Source organism: Strongylocentrotus purpuratus, unplaced genomic scaffold (assembly GCF_000002235.5).
Source record: "Strongylocentrotus purpuratus isolate Spur 01 unplaced genomic scaffold, Spur_5.0 spur5_contig_827, whole genome shotgun sequence".
Lineage (NCBI taxonomy): Eukaryota > Metazoa > Echinodermata > Echinoidea > Camarodonta > Strongylocentrotidae > Strongylocentrotus > Strongylocentrotus purpuratus.
In genome coordinates, this window is record NW_022145532.1 from 302,922 (window position 1) to 320,674 (window position 17,753).

A 17,753-nucleotide genomic window follows, 5' to 3' on the forward strand; every position below is an offset into this window, starting at 1 on the left:
CTATTGTAGCTGTGAAAAAGGTTTAGTTGTGACCGAAGCAAGTTTGTGTTGATGATGACTACTGGTTACATTATATTTTCCACCCCATTTGCTGTTCCGTCCGAGTGAGTACCTTGAGCATTTTAATAGATTCCGAGAAACAAAACTAAAAGTGAAATATAGCCGTTTGTTATTTACATGCCTTCTCGTAAAGTACTCTATATCAGTGTGCCTTCCATTGTTCATACCATGCAGAGGAGCATGCTACCTGTCTTGGTAAGAAATGTATATAATGCTATAAGATTTTTATTTTAATTTGATTCGACGAAGAGCAAGATGCAATTAATTTCAAGTTTCTGAAACAACAAAACCCCTCGGAAGTAAGGAGAAAAAATATAGAATATATAGTAGTTTAGTTTTATCATCGTTTTCAGTTTCATGTTCCTCTTTCATATCTCAATTAAGTAGTTTACTGGTTTTGATTTGCTCGCTGCTGACAAAATGCGTTATTCCCGGAACGACCAAATTGTGTTACCTTTCACGCTCCTCTGCTACAAACACACCGGAATCGTCTATTTTGACGTGTTTATCATGATCATATACATCCAGGCTACCATTATGTATAGACCTGTCGCCTTGGTTCAGTGAGTGATTTATGATCTAACCAAGTCATAAATCCTAACGAGGTTATTGTTAAGGATACTCGTTAAATACAAACTTCATTTTAAGTAGAAACTTGTCAAGTACAACCCTGATCTTTTTGCCTTGACACAAGATCCCATTATTGCAACACATGATATTCAAACCTTTGCTCCCAGAAGTGACTATAATCTTTGTTTTCATATCATCTGACATAATGCAGAAAATATGGAGCACCCGAGTTCACCTTTTCATCCAGTCATCTGTTTAATGGCATTCAACATTTATAAATCAAAATAATTACCAAAGGGGCAGAATTCGTCATTGTTTAGACAAAAACGGTTGCGAAGAGACTCCCCTCTCTCTCCTACATTATATGCAAGACTATAGTCCGCAGCGAAATACAAATTTCCAACGAACACCGAATATGTGACGGATTTGATATTCACTTTCGAAACCGGTAATAATTATGGCCTTTTGGAATATGTCAATTTCCCTCAGGAGCTTGCCCTGGGGTGGCGAACAGAATTTGTTTCTTCCGATCAAGTATTTATTTCTTCTCTTGAGCATTTTGATTTGCAGTCGGTCATTACCTGAATATGAGGGAATAGCTAGAATAGACATGAAAATATTTCGATAATGCAAACCATTCTCTAATTTGAACTTTCTGAGGGCATAATTTTATTAGCAGCATATTTTTCGATGATGGTTCTTGTAATTTATTATAAGAGAAAAACTAAAGGGGGGCGAGGAATATGATTCCGAGGATTGAATGTGTTTTGATTTGGGATTTTGAATTATTATGTTCTAACTGGTGATGGTGACGACGATTAATGTGATGATGATGAAGGTGATGATGGTGGTGGTGATGGTGGTGATGATGATGACGAGGAAGGTGAGGAGGAGGAGGAATTTAAGGGGAGGATCGGATGTAAAACGCGCAGATAATCTTTAGAAAATATATTATCATAAGTTGATGATGGGGATCATCGTAATCATCGTCACAATTCCAATATAAATGATACCGGTATTAAAAGAAAATAATCGCACTTCTGTTCCCAAATCGACAGCGCTCCATCGCAACAGCCTTCTGTCGAACATTAACTCCGAAACTTGGCCTTACTTTTAAAATCCAACATACTGTATCGCGTCGACAAACCCCAATACTCGATTTCAACCTGCAATTTATAAGACCAATATAAATACTGACCTAATGACAGACGAGGTAGTTAACATGTTAAGAGTTAAGAGCTGATGACCTGACCTTAATTGACCTCCCATGACCTCAGTAAGGTGACAGATGTCGTCTGCGTCTGGTGTGTGGTGGGATCGGATCAGGTATTTTTATGACGCACGAATCGGGGTCATGACCTCCTCGGTTCAAGGTGACCGGGGTGCGGCAGGCTATTTCCAGATTTACTCCTGTAAATGCCGCTTTGGACATCTGGAATGCAACCGATTCAGTCTACGAACAAGATAATTTTAGAATGTATGATTTCATCAAGAAACCCACATTGTTTCTTTCTTTTTAAACTTCATAATGCCCAGCAATCGCCAGTAACTTTGTCATAAATTATGTCCGGGGTAACTTTTGTACAAGTATGATCAACAAAGTGATGTTAAAATCAATCCGAATCTTGAATGTTCATTGAAACTATATATGACAGAAGTGCAAGTTCTCTACCTCTTTCGTAATCGTGATGAATATTTGTATAGACCTTTTAAGTACATTATCAGGAGAAAAAATGTATGTAAACGCATATAAGTTTTAAGTTCATGGTACTCGTATGCGCCAACTATAATGCACATGGTCAGCAAACGGTATTCTACTTGTTTTTTGGGGTTAAATCGATAATGATGACGATGTTGATAATGATGATGATGACGACGATGACGACGATGATGATGATGATGATTATGATGTTAATGATAATAATGATGATGATGATAATGAATATGATGGCGACGACGACGACGACGACGACGACGATGATGATGATGATGATAATGATGTTGATGATAATAATGATAATTATTATTATAATGATGATGCTAGTGATGATGATGACAATGATGAAATAGATATACTGATGATTGGGACAATATGCTGACCTCCTCTGGAACGAATTTGATCGCAGAAATTACAAGAGCAAAACATAACAACATAATTATAAAAGATGGCTGGCGAACACTAAACCCATGTTCCTCTAGACCTCTACCCATACACGGTACAAGACACACACACACACACACACACACGCACACGCACGCACACACACACTCAATTATTACACCCTCTGCAAGCATCGTCACAAAATCCTCGACAAGTGCCGACGGATCGTTACCATGGTAACCGAAACAGCCGCGACCTGAGTAGTAAAATCCGGTGAACTCGCCGCATTCCAGAGCTTGGCAACCCTAAACCCCACCCCCATACCGTCTGAATGATGGAAAGTGTGACGAGATGGATGGCTGAGACTTGATTTCAAATAGCTTCTAGAACTCAGCTCAGGTAGAATATGAAACAACTAGGGCACAGAGACATAATTCAACTCTTGAAAAATAAGGTGTCGTATTCCTTCACGAGACCAATACTTTTGTTGTAAAGTTGTTACCCTGTCTCTTCCTGTTTAGACATTAACAATGTGCAAGGAATGCAAAGCATCTCGCCTACTTGTGAAAACGTGTCCGATTATGGAATTTAAAGAGAATTTGTATTGTTTATGTTTTGTTTGTTTGTTTTATATTTATTTCTAGATTTCAAAAATATGGCGTACAGCCTATTTTAAAGACAACTGTTCTTCCATGATAAGATGCTTAGAAGTGACCGTTCACAAATACAAACAGGCAATAAAACAACTAAATCCACTATTAGTAATCGGAATATAGCATGCACATTGAATAATTATTTTGTGAATCCGATTTACACGGCTTAGACTATTTTTATCCGAGTCTGCAGACTTCTTAGAAAGAGGACACAATTTCCAAGATGGTATATTTTTTATTTGATCGGCAGTGGAATGTATATAACATTCATCTCTCCTCTCTACGTTTTCTTATTTCGCCTTTTCCTATTTCCCTAAGTTTGTTTGTATCTCATGTTTGTTCAGTGTATATTTCTTTATGTATTGGGGCCCATTAATCAAGCCTTGGCTTTTATATAGGAGCACCCTGACCATTTACACTGTATCAATAATGTTTATACACGCATGATTTGTATACTGTTTTTTAAAAATATTTTAAATGGTTTAATAAAACGAATTGAATTGAATTCTTTCTCGTTCCTTTGCATCTTTAAACATCATATCCTATCAGTATCAGGTTTAAATATTTCTCGATGACCAAATACTAGTTATTCGGGTAAACAGTTTACGTACAGACCGAGGACCAATATATTGTGACGGACACGGTTCGCCACCTTGGCTTGACACGGAATATTTTGTCAGGATGCCCCGTATCTGGCCAGGCGCTCTCCGTCCGTTTGGACAAAATATATGCCCGTAGCTTAATGGCTGGAGTTATTAACTGCTCACACGTATCTCAACAATCATTCGTCCATCGACTACAATCGGTCACCTAAACGTCTCGTTCGCAGCATCAATCAATTGAGCATCCTTCGAACAATCAATTTCCCTTGTCAACACTTGTCACAGGTTCTCGTCCCTTGGTTTCACTGCTCCAAGAAATCAAACCAATCATGATGTGTAGGTTGAAAGTCTTTATTGCGATCCATTCAACAATCGGGTAAACTCAGTACAAGTACAGTGCAAACTATGTGAGACTTAGCTTAGAGGCTTAGGCCAGGCCACCTATCAGGCCAACTATCAGGCCAGCCTCGGTGAGGCTGGCCTGTATCGGATACAGTGCAGTGGAAAGCCCTAGATGCACAACCCTGACCAACATAACAATTTCCCTGTACATAAACGTGTAAAAGAACAATTATGTCCTCGTTAGTAAAACAACACTTCAACACAATATTTCTGCTAATCCCATAAAATCTTCACATATAATCTTCAGTATAACTCCTTATTCCTGATTAGATCACTACTATACAAGTAATATCCCCAAAAGAAACATGATAATTGCACCAACATGATCAAAATATGTAATTTATGCTCATTTTCCTTCAGTTTGGTAATTGCTAAATCAACGATGCACCATATTGCTATAGCGCATGCTCGTACAACTTAACCTTCGTCCAATACTAAAACCCTGATTTGTTACAATATATCTCATTTATATATTACAAAATATCAGCTTTATTTTAGCTCGTGTTATATGGGTTTTCGATATCTAAAGGATTTGAAAAAAAGTTTGTTCATGTCGACCGTAAATGTACAGACCTTGAGCTTCTGTATATCTACCTCAATGATGCATTATCGCAGAGTGGGAGCAGTCGGGACCACGACCTTTGACATTTTATCGGGGCGTTCCCCAAGTCGTTATCACTACGAGTGGTTTTGAATTCCTACATCGCAAGCGAGTCTGCTTGATAATTGGCACATCATGTATGTTTCTCGCCAGGTATGACGACATGTAATTGGTAACCAGGGGGAGGCAGACATCCCCAGTGTGGAAATCATTTCAGCTCCTTCCAAAATACTGGTGGATAATATTGTTATGTTTTCATCGATTGAAACTGATAGTAGTATAGGCCTAATGCAGTTTATTCCTCACTAATTTAAAAATACGTGTACATGTTCGAGTATGGCCTTGTTTGCAGTGGCGTAATGAGCAAAAACTTTTTTGGGGTCAGAACAAAATCCGCATCACCACCAAATAATGCAGTGGCGGCGCAGCGTCTTTCATAATAGGGGCGGGGGCAAAAAAAAGGGGGGGGGGGAGGTACCTACAAAGGGAAACATTACAAAAACATACACCATTTTTAGACATCTGTATATACCCCTACATCGTCATGATTGTGATTACACTACCAGGGATTGATATAACTATTTGTTTCTTTCTTTATGTGGTACAAGATACTGCTTATTTAAGCAACATACTTTGCAGTTGGGTGTGATGGTCTGAATATTAATTTTCTAGCGAGCGAAGCGAGTGAGCAAAAATTTAAAGATTTGTGAGGTCTCAGTGAGAAAAATTACATACTATAAAGAAGAGAAAAACAAACCCTGATGAGTATTCAGCACAATCTAATGAAGAAAGAATGAAAAGTTCTAAGTAACATAATTATGCAAGCGAGCGTAGTAAGCGAGCTCTGGGAAATATTAAAGAAATGCATGTTATGGAGGAAGGAAACGTAGGCACTTATCATAAGGGGAAAAGACAGTTATTTTAAAAGAAAAGGGGCACTTGTTCAATCTAAATGGCATAGTGCCCCCCCCCCCCCCCCCCACTGGGAGTGCCGCCATAAGAAAAAAAACACGGAAAATCATATAATTACAGCAATATTTGTAAATCCCTGGTATCGAATTCGAAATAATCCAAGTTTTTGTTTTATTTGGGGGTCAACTGCCCCAATCCGTCCCCCATCAGTACGCCAGTGCTTGTTTGAACGAAGTTTTGCAACTGAAGTTATGGATAGGTCCATTATTACTTTAAGTAAGAAAACTGCAGACCTTTGTCATACAAATACAAGAAGGAGTCCATTGCTGAAAAGCAAGACATTTTTATGACGGGAGCAAAATTGCTTGGGCCCTAGACCGATCCACAACCGGATGTGAGTGTTTTTTGGAGGTAAAGTAATGAAAGAGAGCAAGAATAGAAACAGAGAATAATAAAAGGAAAGACAGAATGAGAAAATGATGGAATGATTAAAAAAAAATTAACATAAGAGAAGGTGATGAAAGGAATAAACAAAAGATAGCATAATGAAAGATAGGAAGATAATTTTTTGGGATAAAAACAAAGAATTACATAAGAAAAGGTCATAGAAGGAAGAAACGAAAATAACATAGGAAAAGGTGCTATAAGGAAGAAACAGGTGATAACATAAGGAGAGGTAATAAAAAAAGGAAACAAAAGATAACATAAAAGAAGGTTATAGAAGGAGGAAACATAGAACACAAGAAAAGGTGATAGAAGGAAGAAACAAAGAATAACGTAAAAGAAGGATATAGAAGAAAGAAACAAGTGATAACATAAGGATAGGTTTATAGAAGGAAGAAACAAAGAATAACATAAGTAAAGGTTGTAGAAAGGAGATAAAAAGAAGAAAAAAATGATAAAATGGTTACAACAAACAATAACATAAGAGATGATAGAAGGAAAAAAAGAAGAATTACATAAGGAAAGAAAGAAAAAGAAAATGGTAAGGAATAGATAATGGAAAGATAGCAGAGAAGATGATCCGGATGGAAAAAACAAAGAATAACATAAGAAAAACAGATAGAGAAAATGATAGAAGGAAAACAAAAAATAACATGAGGATTTAAAAAAAAAAAAAGATAGAATAATAAAACAAAGAATAACATAAAAAGTAAAAGAGGAAAAACAAAGACTAACATAAGGAAAGACAGAAAAAGAAAATGATAGAATGATACAAAAATAAAAAATACAATAAGAGATGAAAGAAGGGAAATAAAAGAATAACATAAGAAAAGATAAAAAGAGAGGGTCACGATAAAATAGTAAAAATAAAAAATGAGAAGGGGAAATGAATACTAATTTGGTGATGGAAACAAAACAAAACAAGACTCATCTTGATTGCGCGCGAAAGTGACCCGTGCTATCATGGAATAACTTGTTTCATCAGGGCAAAAATTTCAACGAGTGTGAACATAAACAAACCGTACCTCTGGAGCGGTCCAGTGGATAGGTCTAGTGTATATCGGTCCAGCAAAGTGAGTGAGAATGGGGTCTTAGTCTTACATATTTTGTAGTATATCCCCCCCCCCCCCCATTTACCTAGAAATCATCCAGTCAGAGGTGATTCTTAAGGCCCAAAACATTTTCTATGCCTGTGTGTGCATTCCAAAAAATGTTTTTGCCTCTAGTCCTCATCTTATATAGCAGTTTCTATCGATAGGAACATTTCACACTGTAAAAAAATAATAGTCGAAATAACTCAATAAAATTGAGGAAAAGAATTGCCTTATTTTTATTAAGTAAATATTACCTACGGCATCTTAAGTAGAATTTACTTATTTTGCTGAATAAAGTTTTACTCAGTTAAATCGAGTTACATTAACGTAAATAATTTAAGTATTGTAATCATTTTAGATAATTAAAAAAAAGCTATGATAGGTTTACATATTGCACGATTTGGTACCCATCTAATCTAAGAAGTAACATCCACTAATCATTCACCACTTCTATTTAAGATTAATCACTAACACTACTTCTATTTAAGATTTAACCGTATATATATATCTACCACCATCACAAACTATTACATACGCTTCAATTCGACACATATTGAAAGGCTCCAAATTTTATATATACTTGATCGTAGCATTAAAAGGAAAATTGGTTGACAATTTCCTGAAATATCAAGTTTTGATTTGTTTTGAACTGGGTAACAATTAAAAATTGTCTTGTCTTTGCTTAGCCATGTTAAATGAATTAGTAAATGTTTTAAAGTCCTTAAATTTTCATTCAACCACAAAAAAGAATTGTTTTATTTAAAAAAGAGTTTAATTTGGTCTTAATGAATATTCATAAATTATGTAAATATTTCTATTACGCACTGCATCGGTCCTTACTTTAAAAAGATAAGAATAATCAACATAAATTGTTTGAGTAATACGTATAATTTCTGATTTTGAGTTAAAATTACTAAATTAATACAAGCTGAAATTACTTAAAGTTCTTATGTATTTGATTTTATTTAAATATTCCCCGTATGTTCTACTAAATTGAAAGTTTGAGTTAGCAAGACTTAAATTTAGTGCGTAAGTGGCAAAACTAATGTTTTCAAGTAAATTCTACATGGAAAAAATACGTAAAAATTACCAATGAACAAATTCTTTTTTACAGTGTAGAGATTCACCTCTCTGTCTCTCTCTCCCTTCTCCTCCCTCACACACACACACACACACACACACACACACACACACACCCCCACCACACACTCTCTCTCTCACTCTCTGTTTACCTCTCCTCTCCCCCTCCCTATTCCCCCATCCACCAATCAATACCCATTATCCTTTCCCCTCTAGCTCCGGTATTAGACATCATCTCTCTCTCTCCTCCTCCCTACCCCTATCTCCCTCCTTACCCTTCTTTCCCATCCACCAATCAAAACCCCTCATCATTCCCCTCTACCCAACATCTCTCCTCTTTCGCTCTCTCTTTCTCTCCCTACCATCTCTCCTCTCCTCCCTCACAGTCCCCAGTACCCATCAATACACCTCATCCTTTCCCACATGTCGAGACTATCCGGTATGTCCCGTCCGCCACACCTTCTCCCATTCCTAACAATCATCTACATTGCTTGGTTATTATGATTGCACAAGTATCTTGTGTACTCATCCACTAACACACACGACAAGCTGTAGGCCAACTGTTTCCTATCTCACTTTACTTTCTCACATCTAAATCAATGTAATGCCTACTGTTGTGAACAACGAAAGTACAACATTTATGACACTTCATTAGAAACTAAACAAAATATTTATTTAATAAAGAGCACCACTTTGGCTTGTTTTCTTCTTTTGAACAAAGATATAAAAAAAAATGGAGTACATGTGAAAGATCATTGTTTTCATGATGAACAATTACTAGAAAAACAACAACAACAATGAATAAGATCAACTTTTCATTTGACATTTTAAACAAATTAACATTTCTTAATGTTTACTTACACATTTATATAAGGTCTTAAAACTTCAGGAAGACAGCTGGCATACCATACCTAATGCATATCCAAGGCATATTTCACATACAACATGTAAATGAAAAGCAATATGCTACTTTATAGGTAATACAAAGTATTGGTCAAAGTTGTTGGTTAAAATGAGTATTTCTTGATACACCTAAACTTCCAAAGACAATTGAAACAATAATAAACTGTTTTGAGTTGAGACCATAGACTTTCAATACCTATTTGAGGAACAAAAAATCACAATCATTAGCCACTACTGGGCCCTGTCTTATAAAGGGTTAGGATTGATACAAATCAATTGTGAGTCCTCCAATCAATCGCAGGCATGCAGTCCCCTATCTCTTAAGCTATGGTCACAAATCTGAGCGGCGACCGACCGATCAGTAGCCTGCTCGGTCGCTGCTGGAATTTAGGCATCGCCCAGCAATTAGGTCGGTGCCGGGCGGCGACCGCCCAGGCACCGAGCGTATTTTGGGCGGCGAGGCTAAGTGAGCAGGCGCCGCCCAAATTTTAACTCCGCGCTAAAACTTCAGCGGCGACCGAGCGATGCCCTAAAACGAGCGGTGCCTGGGCGGCCGCCGCCGGGCAGAATTGGTTAAAAACTCGCCGCTCGGCCGCCGAGCAGGCTACTTTTGGGTAATGTGACTATAGCATAATGTACATAGTTGCGATTGATTTGCGATTGATATCAACTCTTTATAGACGGGGGCCCTGGACAACATCATGCCAATCATTTTTTCCAAACACTGATATTTCATACGGTGATTTTATGTGCATGATGCTAACAAAATCATACTGAGCATGGACAGCATAACTGTTTGAACTGTAATAAGGAAAAAAAGAAAATTGTATCATACAGACCAATATGTCCATTTCATAGACATAGTGATATTGAAAGCTCTCAATACCAATCACATTTCTACAATATACTGAAGGTGTACTTCCAAACAGTAAACTTATTGTACTTCAGGAAGGCAGTGCATCATGTCAAATTTTACATGAATTCAAATTAAAAGAAACAAATATGTATCCCAATACATAGCATTACGTTAAAAAAATATTCATGTACCGTACACAAAATGTTATATCATTTGAATGATATAATTAGAGAATCACAGTACACTGTAATGGTGATTCCTTACATGCCCTTGCTCATAATTATCTTCAAAAATATTTAATTTCTGAATGTCCCACACCTGTTTTTTCTGAAGTTGATTTGCTCTGTACTTTGAACAATCCGATCTTTAAAGCGGTTCATTGTGATTGGTTGAGTTCAGAAGACCTAATCTTGGTGAGTACTTATTGCATAATCAAGCTTATTTACCTCTTGATCCAGGTGTATTAAATAAGCACCTGACAATTCAAGAGGAATAGTGGAATAATCCAACGTAACAAAAACAAACAGACAAAACAAAATATCCAACTAATTATCAGCTATTTACACTAAACAAATTCTTGTGATGATAAAACCAACATTTGATTACCAGTACCTTTTGCTTCTTAAGATACAACATGGACGACAACTTTTCGGCAGTGATTGTCAACTCGTTTCTTTCAGCCTCATATTCTTAGTTATAGGCAAGTACTCTAGTGGCATGAGAAGATTCATGTCTAATAACAAACATCAAAACTATTTATTTACAAGAACACAAATCTCTGAAAGCAACTGACAAATGCTTTCTACCAGCATGGCTCACTGAACAAAAGAACAATAACAAAATTATAATACTGAAGAAAACATTATGCATTACATTTGGCAAATAAAATTCAGCTGCGACGAGTTTACTTTTGCAAATTTCAAACATATTAATAAAACAAAATAGATCTCTGAACTAACTATCTTTACAGGGTTTCTAAAAGCTCAGGTATCCAATCCGTTTCCAGGAGTTATCCAAGCTACAAAAGAATATTATAAAAGGCTACATTTACAACTTTAGTACCTCAGGGTGTTAGCATTTTCCATAGGTATAAAATCTCTGCTATGATTTTGGACAGGTTCTACCGATCCTAAACAAAAAATACTTATATAGCTGGTTGCAGAGTACATATGCTACACTAGTGTTATTTATATTTGTTGTGTACACAAGGCTTGGGCAAGAGAATGGGAAATAACAGCATTTGGCTTTGAAGCTCACTTACAGGGAATGAAAGTGTAATGTAAAACATAAATCTAAAGTTTACCTCACTGATATACATGTACAGCATATATTTATCATCAAGACCGAGAATGAAATCTTGTCTACGTACAGAACTATTCTATCATCGGTAATATGATACTTAACCCCAGTAATCTTCAGTTGACTTACAGGAAGCTATGGTCAATTCAGCCTTTTCACGATCTCTCTCGCAGATTATTTCTAATAATTTTTTTTTTTTTTTTAACCTATAGTCTGTCTGGATTCAAAGGGGCACCACCTCTGTGTGAAATGATATGAGTTAAAGCCCTGCCTCAAAACAGACGGATATGTTAAAAACTAGATGTCATTTGTGTGATGTAATTTTTTCTATTGGCAAATATGTTCAATTATTGTCCAACCAGCATGGACATGAGGTTAACTTACAGACAAATTTGAAGAATGCATTAGTTTTTGTTTAAATAAAAAAAAATATAAAAAATAATAAGAAATTGCACTGGCCTACCCTGCAAACCTGTAAATCCGGACACAGGGTATGGACCATGTAATGTGAACACAGAGTTGATTCCACACTGATTTGGGGAACATAAAAAGGAGTAAAGATGACTTATTGTTCAAGGAATAAAACCCAACTCCATTCCTCAACACAGAAAGACCAAGTTGATAGCCAAATGGATGAATGTTAGAAGTAAAACAGCAGGGCATTGGTTTACTATCCCGTCGTGTCTTGCCTAGGAGTGCGTCTCTCTGCTGTCTGGGGAGTCTTGGTGTGCCTTGCAAAGCCAGCATTCACAAGAGCATCTCCGATGTTGACGTGTTTGGCGCTGATCGTGTCGTAGAGTTCCACATGGAGGATATCTCCATCACTAGGGGGGAAAAAATACAATAATGTTATAGTTTATGCAAACAATGCCTTTATACTGTGAAAGGAACTCAAGGACTATAATCTACATCTTCAAAAGACTCATTATTTTTTTTCTTTTGAACTCAACAGCAAATAGCCTACAAAGTAATGTAATGACTTGTTCAAAATGTATCGTGGTAGGAGGCAGACAGTATGTTTCTTTCAAAACAAACTAAGAAAAATGATATAAATGAACTGAAAATGTTTTAAAAGAAAATACTCTTTGGGAGAATATATTTTGGGCAAAATATTTACATATCCACATTATATATTGATTGATTAAAGGGATCCGGTAACTTTGTCTTAGATCCTTTAGAAATAATTCTTGATTTAGCTCATGCTGCAATGATAATTATAAACCTTTAGGTCAGTCAGGAACTCCATGACTTTTACAAGCCGATCGCCTGTCTGATTATCAAAATATTAATGATCGGAATTACAAATTTTGAAAAATGTTCGCTGAACGGTTTTCATAACACTACAGTCTATTGGGGAAAACGAGTATGGTAAAACTGGTCACTCAAAGATTTTTACTTTTTTGAGGCACTTCTTGATCATTTTGAAGCGCGATATTTTTAGGGCTTCAATATTACACCATATCACAGACATTGGTAACATGTAGGACCGTGTATCTCAGATTTAACATTGTTAAATGATCCCTTTAATGGAGATGGAGGGAAGGGGAGGAGGAATAAGTCTTACCTTGAAACCACATGACCAACAAGAATCTTGTCCATTGTCAACTCTTCAAATAATTTTCTGCAAAAATAGGAAAAAAGGAAAGATAAATGATTATTTCAATGGTTTAACAAATACAACATAATTGATTCTACAAAAACCTTAGAGAAAAATAAAGAGATTTTATAGTGCATTCATATTGGTGTTACTCCCAAAGTTAGCTGATATGACAAGATACTTCTTCTATTCATAAATCCAAAGGTACTGTTTAATGTATTTAGCATAAAAATAAGAAAACAAGTTTACAAGCAGCAACATCTTCATTAAGTGAATGTAAAGAGAAATTTTCATTTGTTTGTTTAAATAGGATGACAAAAAGGCTTTAATTTGAATGAATTTCATGACATGGAGCTGAATGCTTTAATTGATTGTGATTTTCCTCATTATTTTACTAGTAATAATAAGGATTATGATACACATTTTGGTTGCAAAGTATGTTTTGAGAATGCGGGAAAGTCACCTGTCAAGATCTTGATTCTTGAGTGAAGTCGGTTTGATGAGTTCTATTCCTCCCAAGAAGCATTCTACAGCTTGGAACGGGAGGTGAAGAAACTGAGGCATGGCAGGACGTACTTTAGATCTGACCAACCATTCGCAGTTACCATAGTCCACATAGAATACCTGCAAATCAAAACAGGAGAGTGTGTTCAGACCAACCATTCACAGTTACCATAGTCCACATAGAATACCTGCAAATCAAAACAGGAGAGTGTGTTCAGACCAACCATTCACAGTTACCATAGTCCACATAGAATACCTGCAAATCAAAACAGGAGAGTGTGTTCAGACCAACCATTCACAGTTACCATAGTCCACATAGAATACCTGCAAATCAAAACAGGAGAGTGTGTTCAGACCAACCATTCACAGTTACCATAGTCCACGTAGAATACCTGCAAATCAAAAGGATAAAGTGTGTTCAGACCATTGGGCCTCTGAGGTTGGAAAGAGATGAGTGGGGATTGCAAGCTGACATATTTTATCACCGATGTTCTCGTACGTTTTTATGGAAAGGGATTGGCAGGCGAGGTTGATGTAGATTGCAGGGGAGAGACCGATGAAATACAAGTACAGTCAAACCTGTCTACAGCGATCGTCCAAGGGAAACACAGAAAGTGGTCTTTGAAGACAGGTTCCTTAAATACATGTTTCAATGAGAAACCATTTTCAAGGGAAACAAAAATTTGGTCCTTCTAGACGGTGGTCTTAGACAGGTGGCCACTAAAGCAAGTTTAACTGTACGAGGAACAGAGGAAACCATGAGAAATGAAGGACTCAATGAGGAAGGAAAAGGAAAGGGCATAACATAAGAAAAAGGTATTAGGTGGTGGAATCCAACTTTCTGCCTAAAAAAATGTAATACATAATTTTGTTCTACATCTATCCCTCTTTTAAATCCATCTACTTAAATGCTGTATCAGTATGTTCAGGCTTACAATTCATCTATCCTCTTCTTCTCCTTGCCAATCCCTTCCTTCCTTTCTTCTTATTAGAAGTATATTATGTATTAGTGTATTCGGGCGTACCCATTACAAGCTTTGCTTATCGGCATTCGCGCCTTCTTCCTTGTCATACAAGTTCTATTTATGTTCCTACGTATAAATTGTATTGTTTGAACAGATGTCAAATATGTTGTCAAATTGAATGGAAGAAAATAAATGTTCATTTGAATTGAAATGAATCGAATAAAGGAAACTTCCATTATATTGGCTGCAACAATAACAAAGTCAACCTCCATCCAGACTGTCAACCTATGCCGAAACGATATCTTCTTCTTACCTGTACTGTATTGGCTTCTGCATCCACATCAACAACCCTTGCTCTGTACCAGCTCTCATCCTTACTGAACTGAGCACATACTATCTCTCCTAACGCCAGTAGAGAGAGGTCCTCACGACGTGTATAAGACTTCTGGTAGATAGCACTGTCAGGGATAAATCAAATGAATTTAACCATTACAGGGAATACTCTTGAAAGACTTTGTCACCACAGAGAATATTCTTAGCTAAAAAGAATAAAACATTTCTAAATGTGTTAAGACACAAAGCATCGTTTCTTTATAAAATACTTGGAAAATAGGATTCAATCTTGGCAAATAGAAATTCTAAACAAATTTACCTGTTACATGCTTAGCCTGAGGAAACTTGAGCTAGAGTTTATGGAAATGTCATGTTATACCAAAATCAACGCATACCCAATGATGAAACTACTAGTAACTGGCAATTCCTCTACACACATTTCAATTCACCAACAATACGTTCATTAAAGATAACCATTTTGAATATCATTTTTTATTATACAACTCACTCCCAGATCCTAATCAAATGATTGGTCATGCGCGGTCACGTGTGATTCATTTACTGAGCCTATTGCACTCGTTTTCATGAAAAGGAGTGCAATATTTTCCAGTACTATTGAACTCGTTTTCAGAGCGCAGAACTGCGTGTAGAGGTTTGAGTGCGTAATACTGAGCATGAGCCTATTATTTGTCAGCCATAGACTGTCACGAAACAATCTTGAATGAATTCTTTTTACATCAAATAACAAGGATCTAGGGGTTTCGTTTAAAACAAATGATGCATGTTTCCATTCGTTCATTATACGATCTATCCGCCCTTGTTGATGCTGTGTGTATCTATCGAGTGCGGATAGATCATATAATGAACTCATGCACATGCATCATTTGTATACTTTTCTTCCAAGTGTGTTTTCCCTCTTGACTGTCAACCTACTACATTCATGACATACTTGATAGACTCTTGAAGAGCTGTAAGTGTTTCTCCATCTTCCTTCCTCTCTTCAGGTACCTGGTTCAAACCGGTCCATTCTCTCTGGGCCTGGTCTATAGGTTTAGGACCAAATGGGAGCTGAACCCAGAAATGGATTGATGTATGTACAGCAGTGACCTCTAAGGCTACCCAGTGACCTGCCTTGGGTAAGCTGACGGATGTATTGCACCAGAACACTTCGGTCTGCTCTCGAAGCTCTTGACCTGTAACGAGATCAAATTTCACTTATTTCATAGTTATGATTTCATAGTCAAGGGATTGGGTATCTTTGCCTCAGATTCTAAACAAAATCCTGGATTTAGCTCATGCTGCAATCATAATTATAAACATTTAGGTCAGTCAGGAATCCCATGACTGGAATGATTGGAAATTGAAATTTCAAAAAACGTTTTCCCAATGTTTTTTACAACACTACAGTCTATTGGGGGAAATGAGTATGGTAAAAATCGGTCACTCATAGATTTTTACTTTTTTTGAGGCACTTTGAAGCGCAATTCTGTTTAGAGGGGCCATGCATCTCAGATTTGTAAAACTGGAAACATTGTTAAACGATGCCTTTAAGACAATAGTCAAAAACCATACTCAATTTGAATTAATTTCTTGGTAATTTTTGCTCAAAACATATTTGTAAGAATGCAAGGAAATATTAATAAATGTAATGTAAACTTCTCTTTTGACCAGGTTCCACTTATAAAACTTAAGGAGACACAGCTACATGTATAAGGTAAAAACAAATGGTGTTTTCTGAACATCCCATTATGAATTTTCCAACACATTCAATCACACAACCAAAGCAAGACAATACTAATATGTCTAATGGGTGCATTCACCTTTGTCGATTCAAGAAGAAAAAAATATCAAGAAACTACCAGTAAGCAAAATCAATTTACCCCCTTCCCTAAACATGCAGCAATAGAAAAAGCAAAGCAAAGAAAGCATGCAGGAAATGTTAACATGACAAATCACAACACAAAACAATTACCTGGATACCAGACTAGGAGCAAAACTGCAAACTTGCTACCCTGCTGGCACCCAGGACAGTAACACAGAAGAGGGGTGGTGGAGAGGGGGAATCTTGCTACCCTGCTACCACCTAGGAGAGGGGTGGTGTAGGGGGGGAGGTCTTGCTACCCTGCTGGCACCCAGGACAGTTAACATAGGAGAGGAGTTGTATTAGGGAAGTCTTACTACCCTGATAGAACCCAGGAGAGGGGGTGATGTAGGGGGTCTTGCTACTCTGCTACCACCTAGGAGAGGGGTGGTGTAGGGGGGAGGTCTTGCTACCCTGCTGGCACCCAGGACAGTTAACATAGGAGAGGAGTTGCATTAGGGAAGTCTTACTACCCAGGCAAGGGAGGTGTAGGGGGAGGGGGTATTTCTACCCTGAGAGGGTAACCTAGGAGGGGAGTTGTGGTAGGAGGAGTCTTGCCATCCTGCTGGCACCAATGAGAGAGGCAGTGTAGGGGGAGAAGGTTTGAAGAGGAGATGTTTGGGGGGGGGGGGGGGGTTCAAACTCATTTGGCTGTGAGAGACCCCTTTAGAGGAGTTTTTTGTTGTGGGGGGGGGGGGGGAGGGGGTCTACCCTTGTTGGCACTCAAAACAGCTAAAATGAACCCATTAGAGTATCAGGAGAGTCTTGCTACCCTGCTGGCATCTACGACAGTTTTGAGGAGCCCCCCCCCCCCCCCCCAGGTCTTGCCAAGGCTAAAAGTAGAATATTTATGAAATTTGTAAATAAACTTTGTGCCACAATTAAATTTGAATCATTAAAACAAAAATTCATGTTC

General features: G+C 37.3%; 1 protein-coding gene across 1 annotated transcript in view; it reads right to left on the minus strand.

Moving 5' to 3' along the window:
- Positions 1 to 10,061: 10,061 nt before the first annotated feature.
- Positions 10,062 to 17,753, minus strand: part of LOC115922967 — a 31,021-nt gene continuing 23,329 nt past the window's right edge. The window contains exons 17-21 of the mRNA XM_030982821.1: positions 15,926 to 16,169; positions 14,957 to 15,101; positions 13,638 to 13,798; positions 13,142 to 13,198; positions 10,062 to 12,401 (exon numbers count right to left, since the gene is read on the minus strand). Coding sequence (XP_030838681.1) covers positions 12,248 to 12,401; positions 13,142 to 13,198; positions 13,638 to 13,798; positions 14,957 to 15,101; positions 15,926 to 16,169 — 761 coding nt within the window. The 3' untranslated portion in view covers positions 10,062 to 12,247. The remainder of the gene's footprint in view (positions 12,402 to 13,141; positions 13,199 to 13,637; positions 13,799 to 14,956; positions 15,102 to 15,925; positions 16,170 to 17,753) is intronic.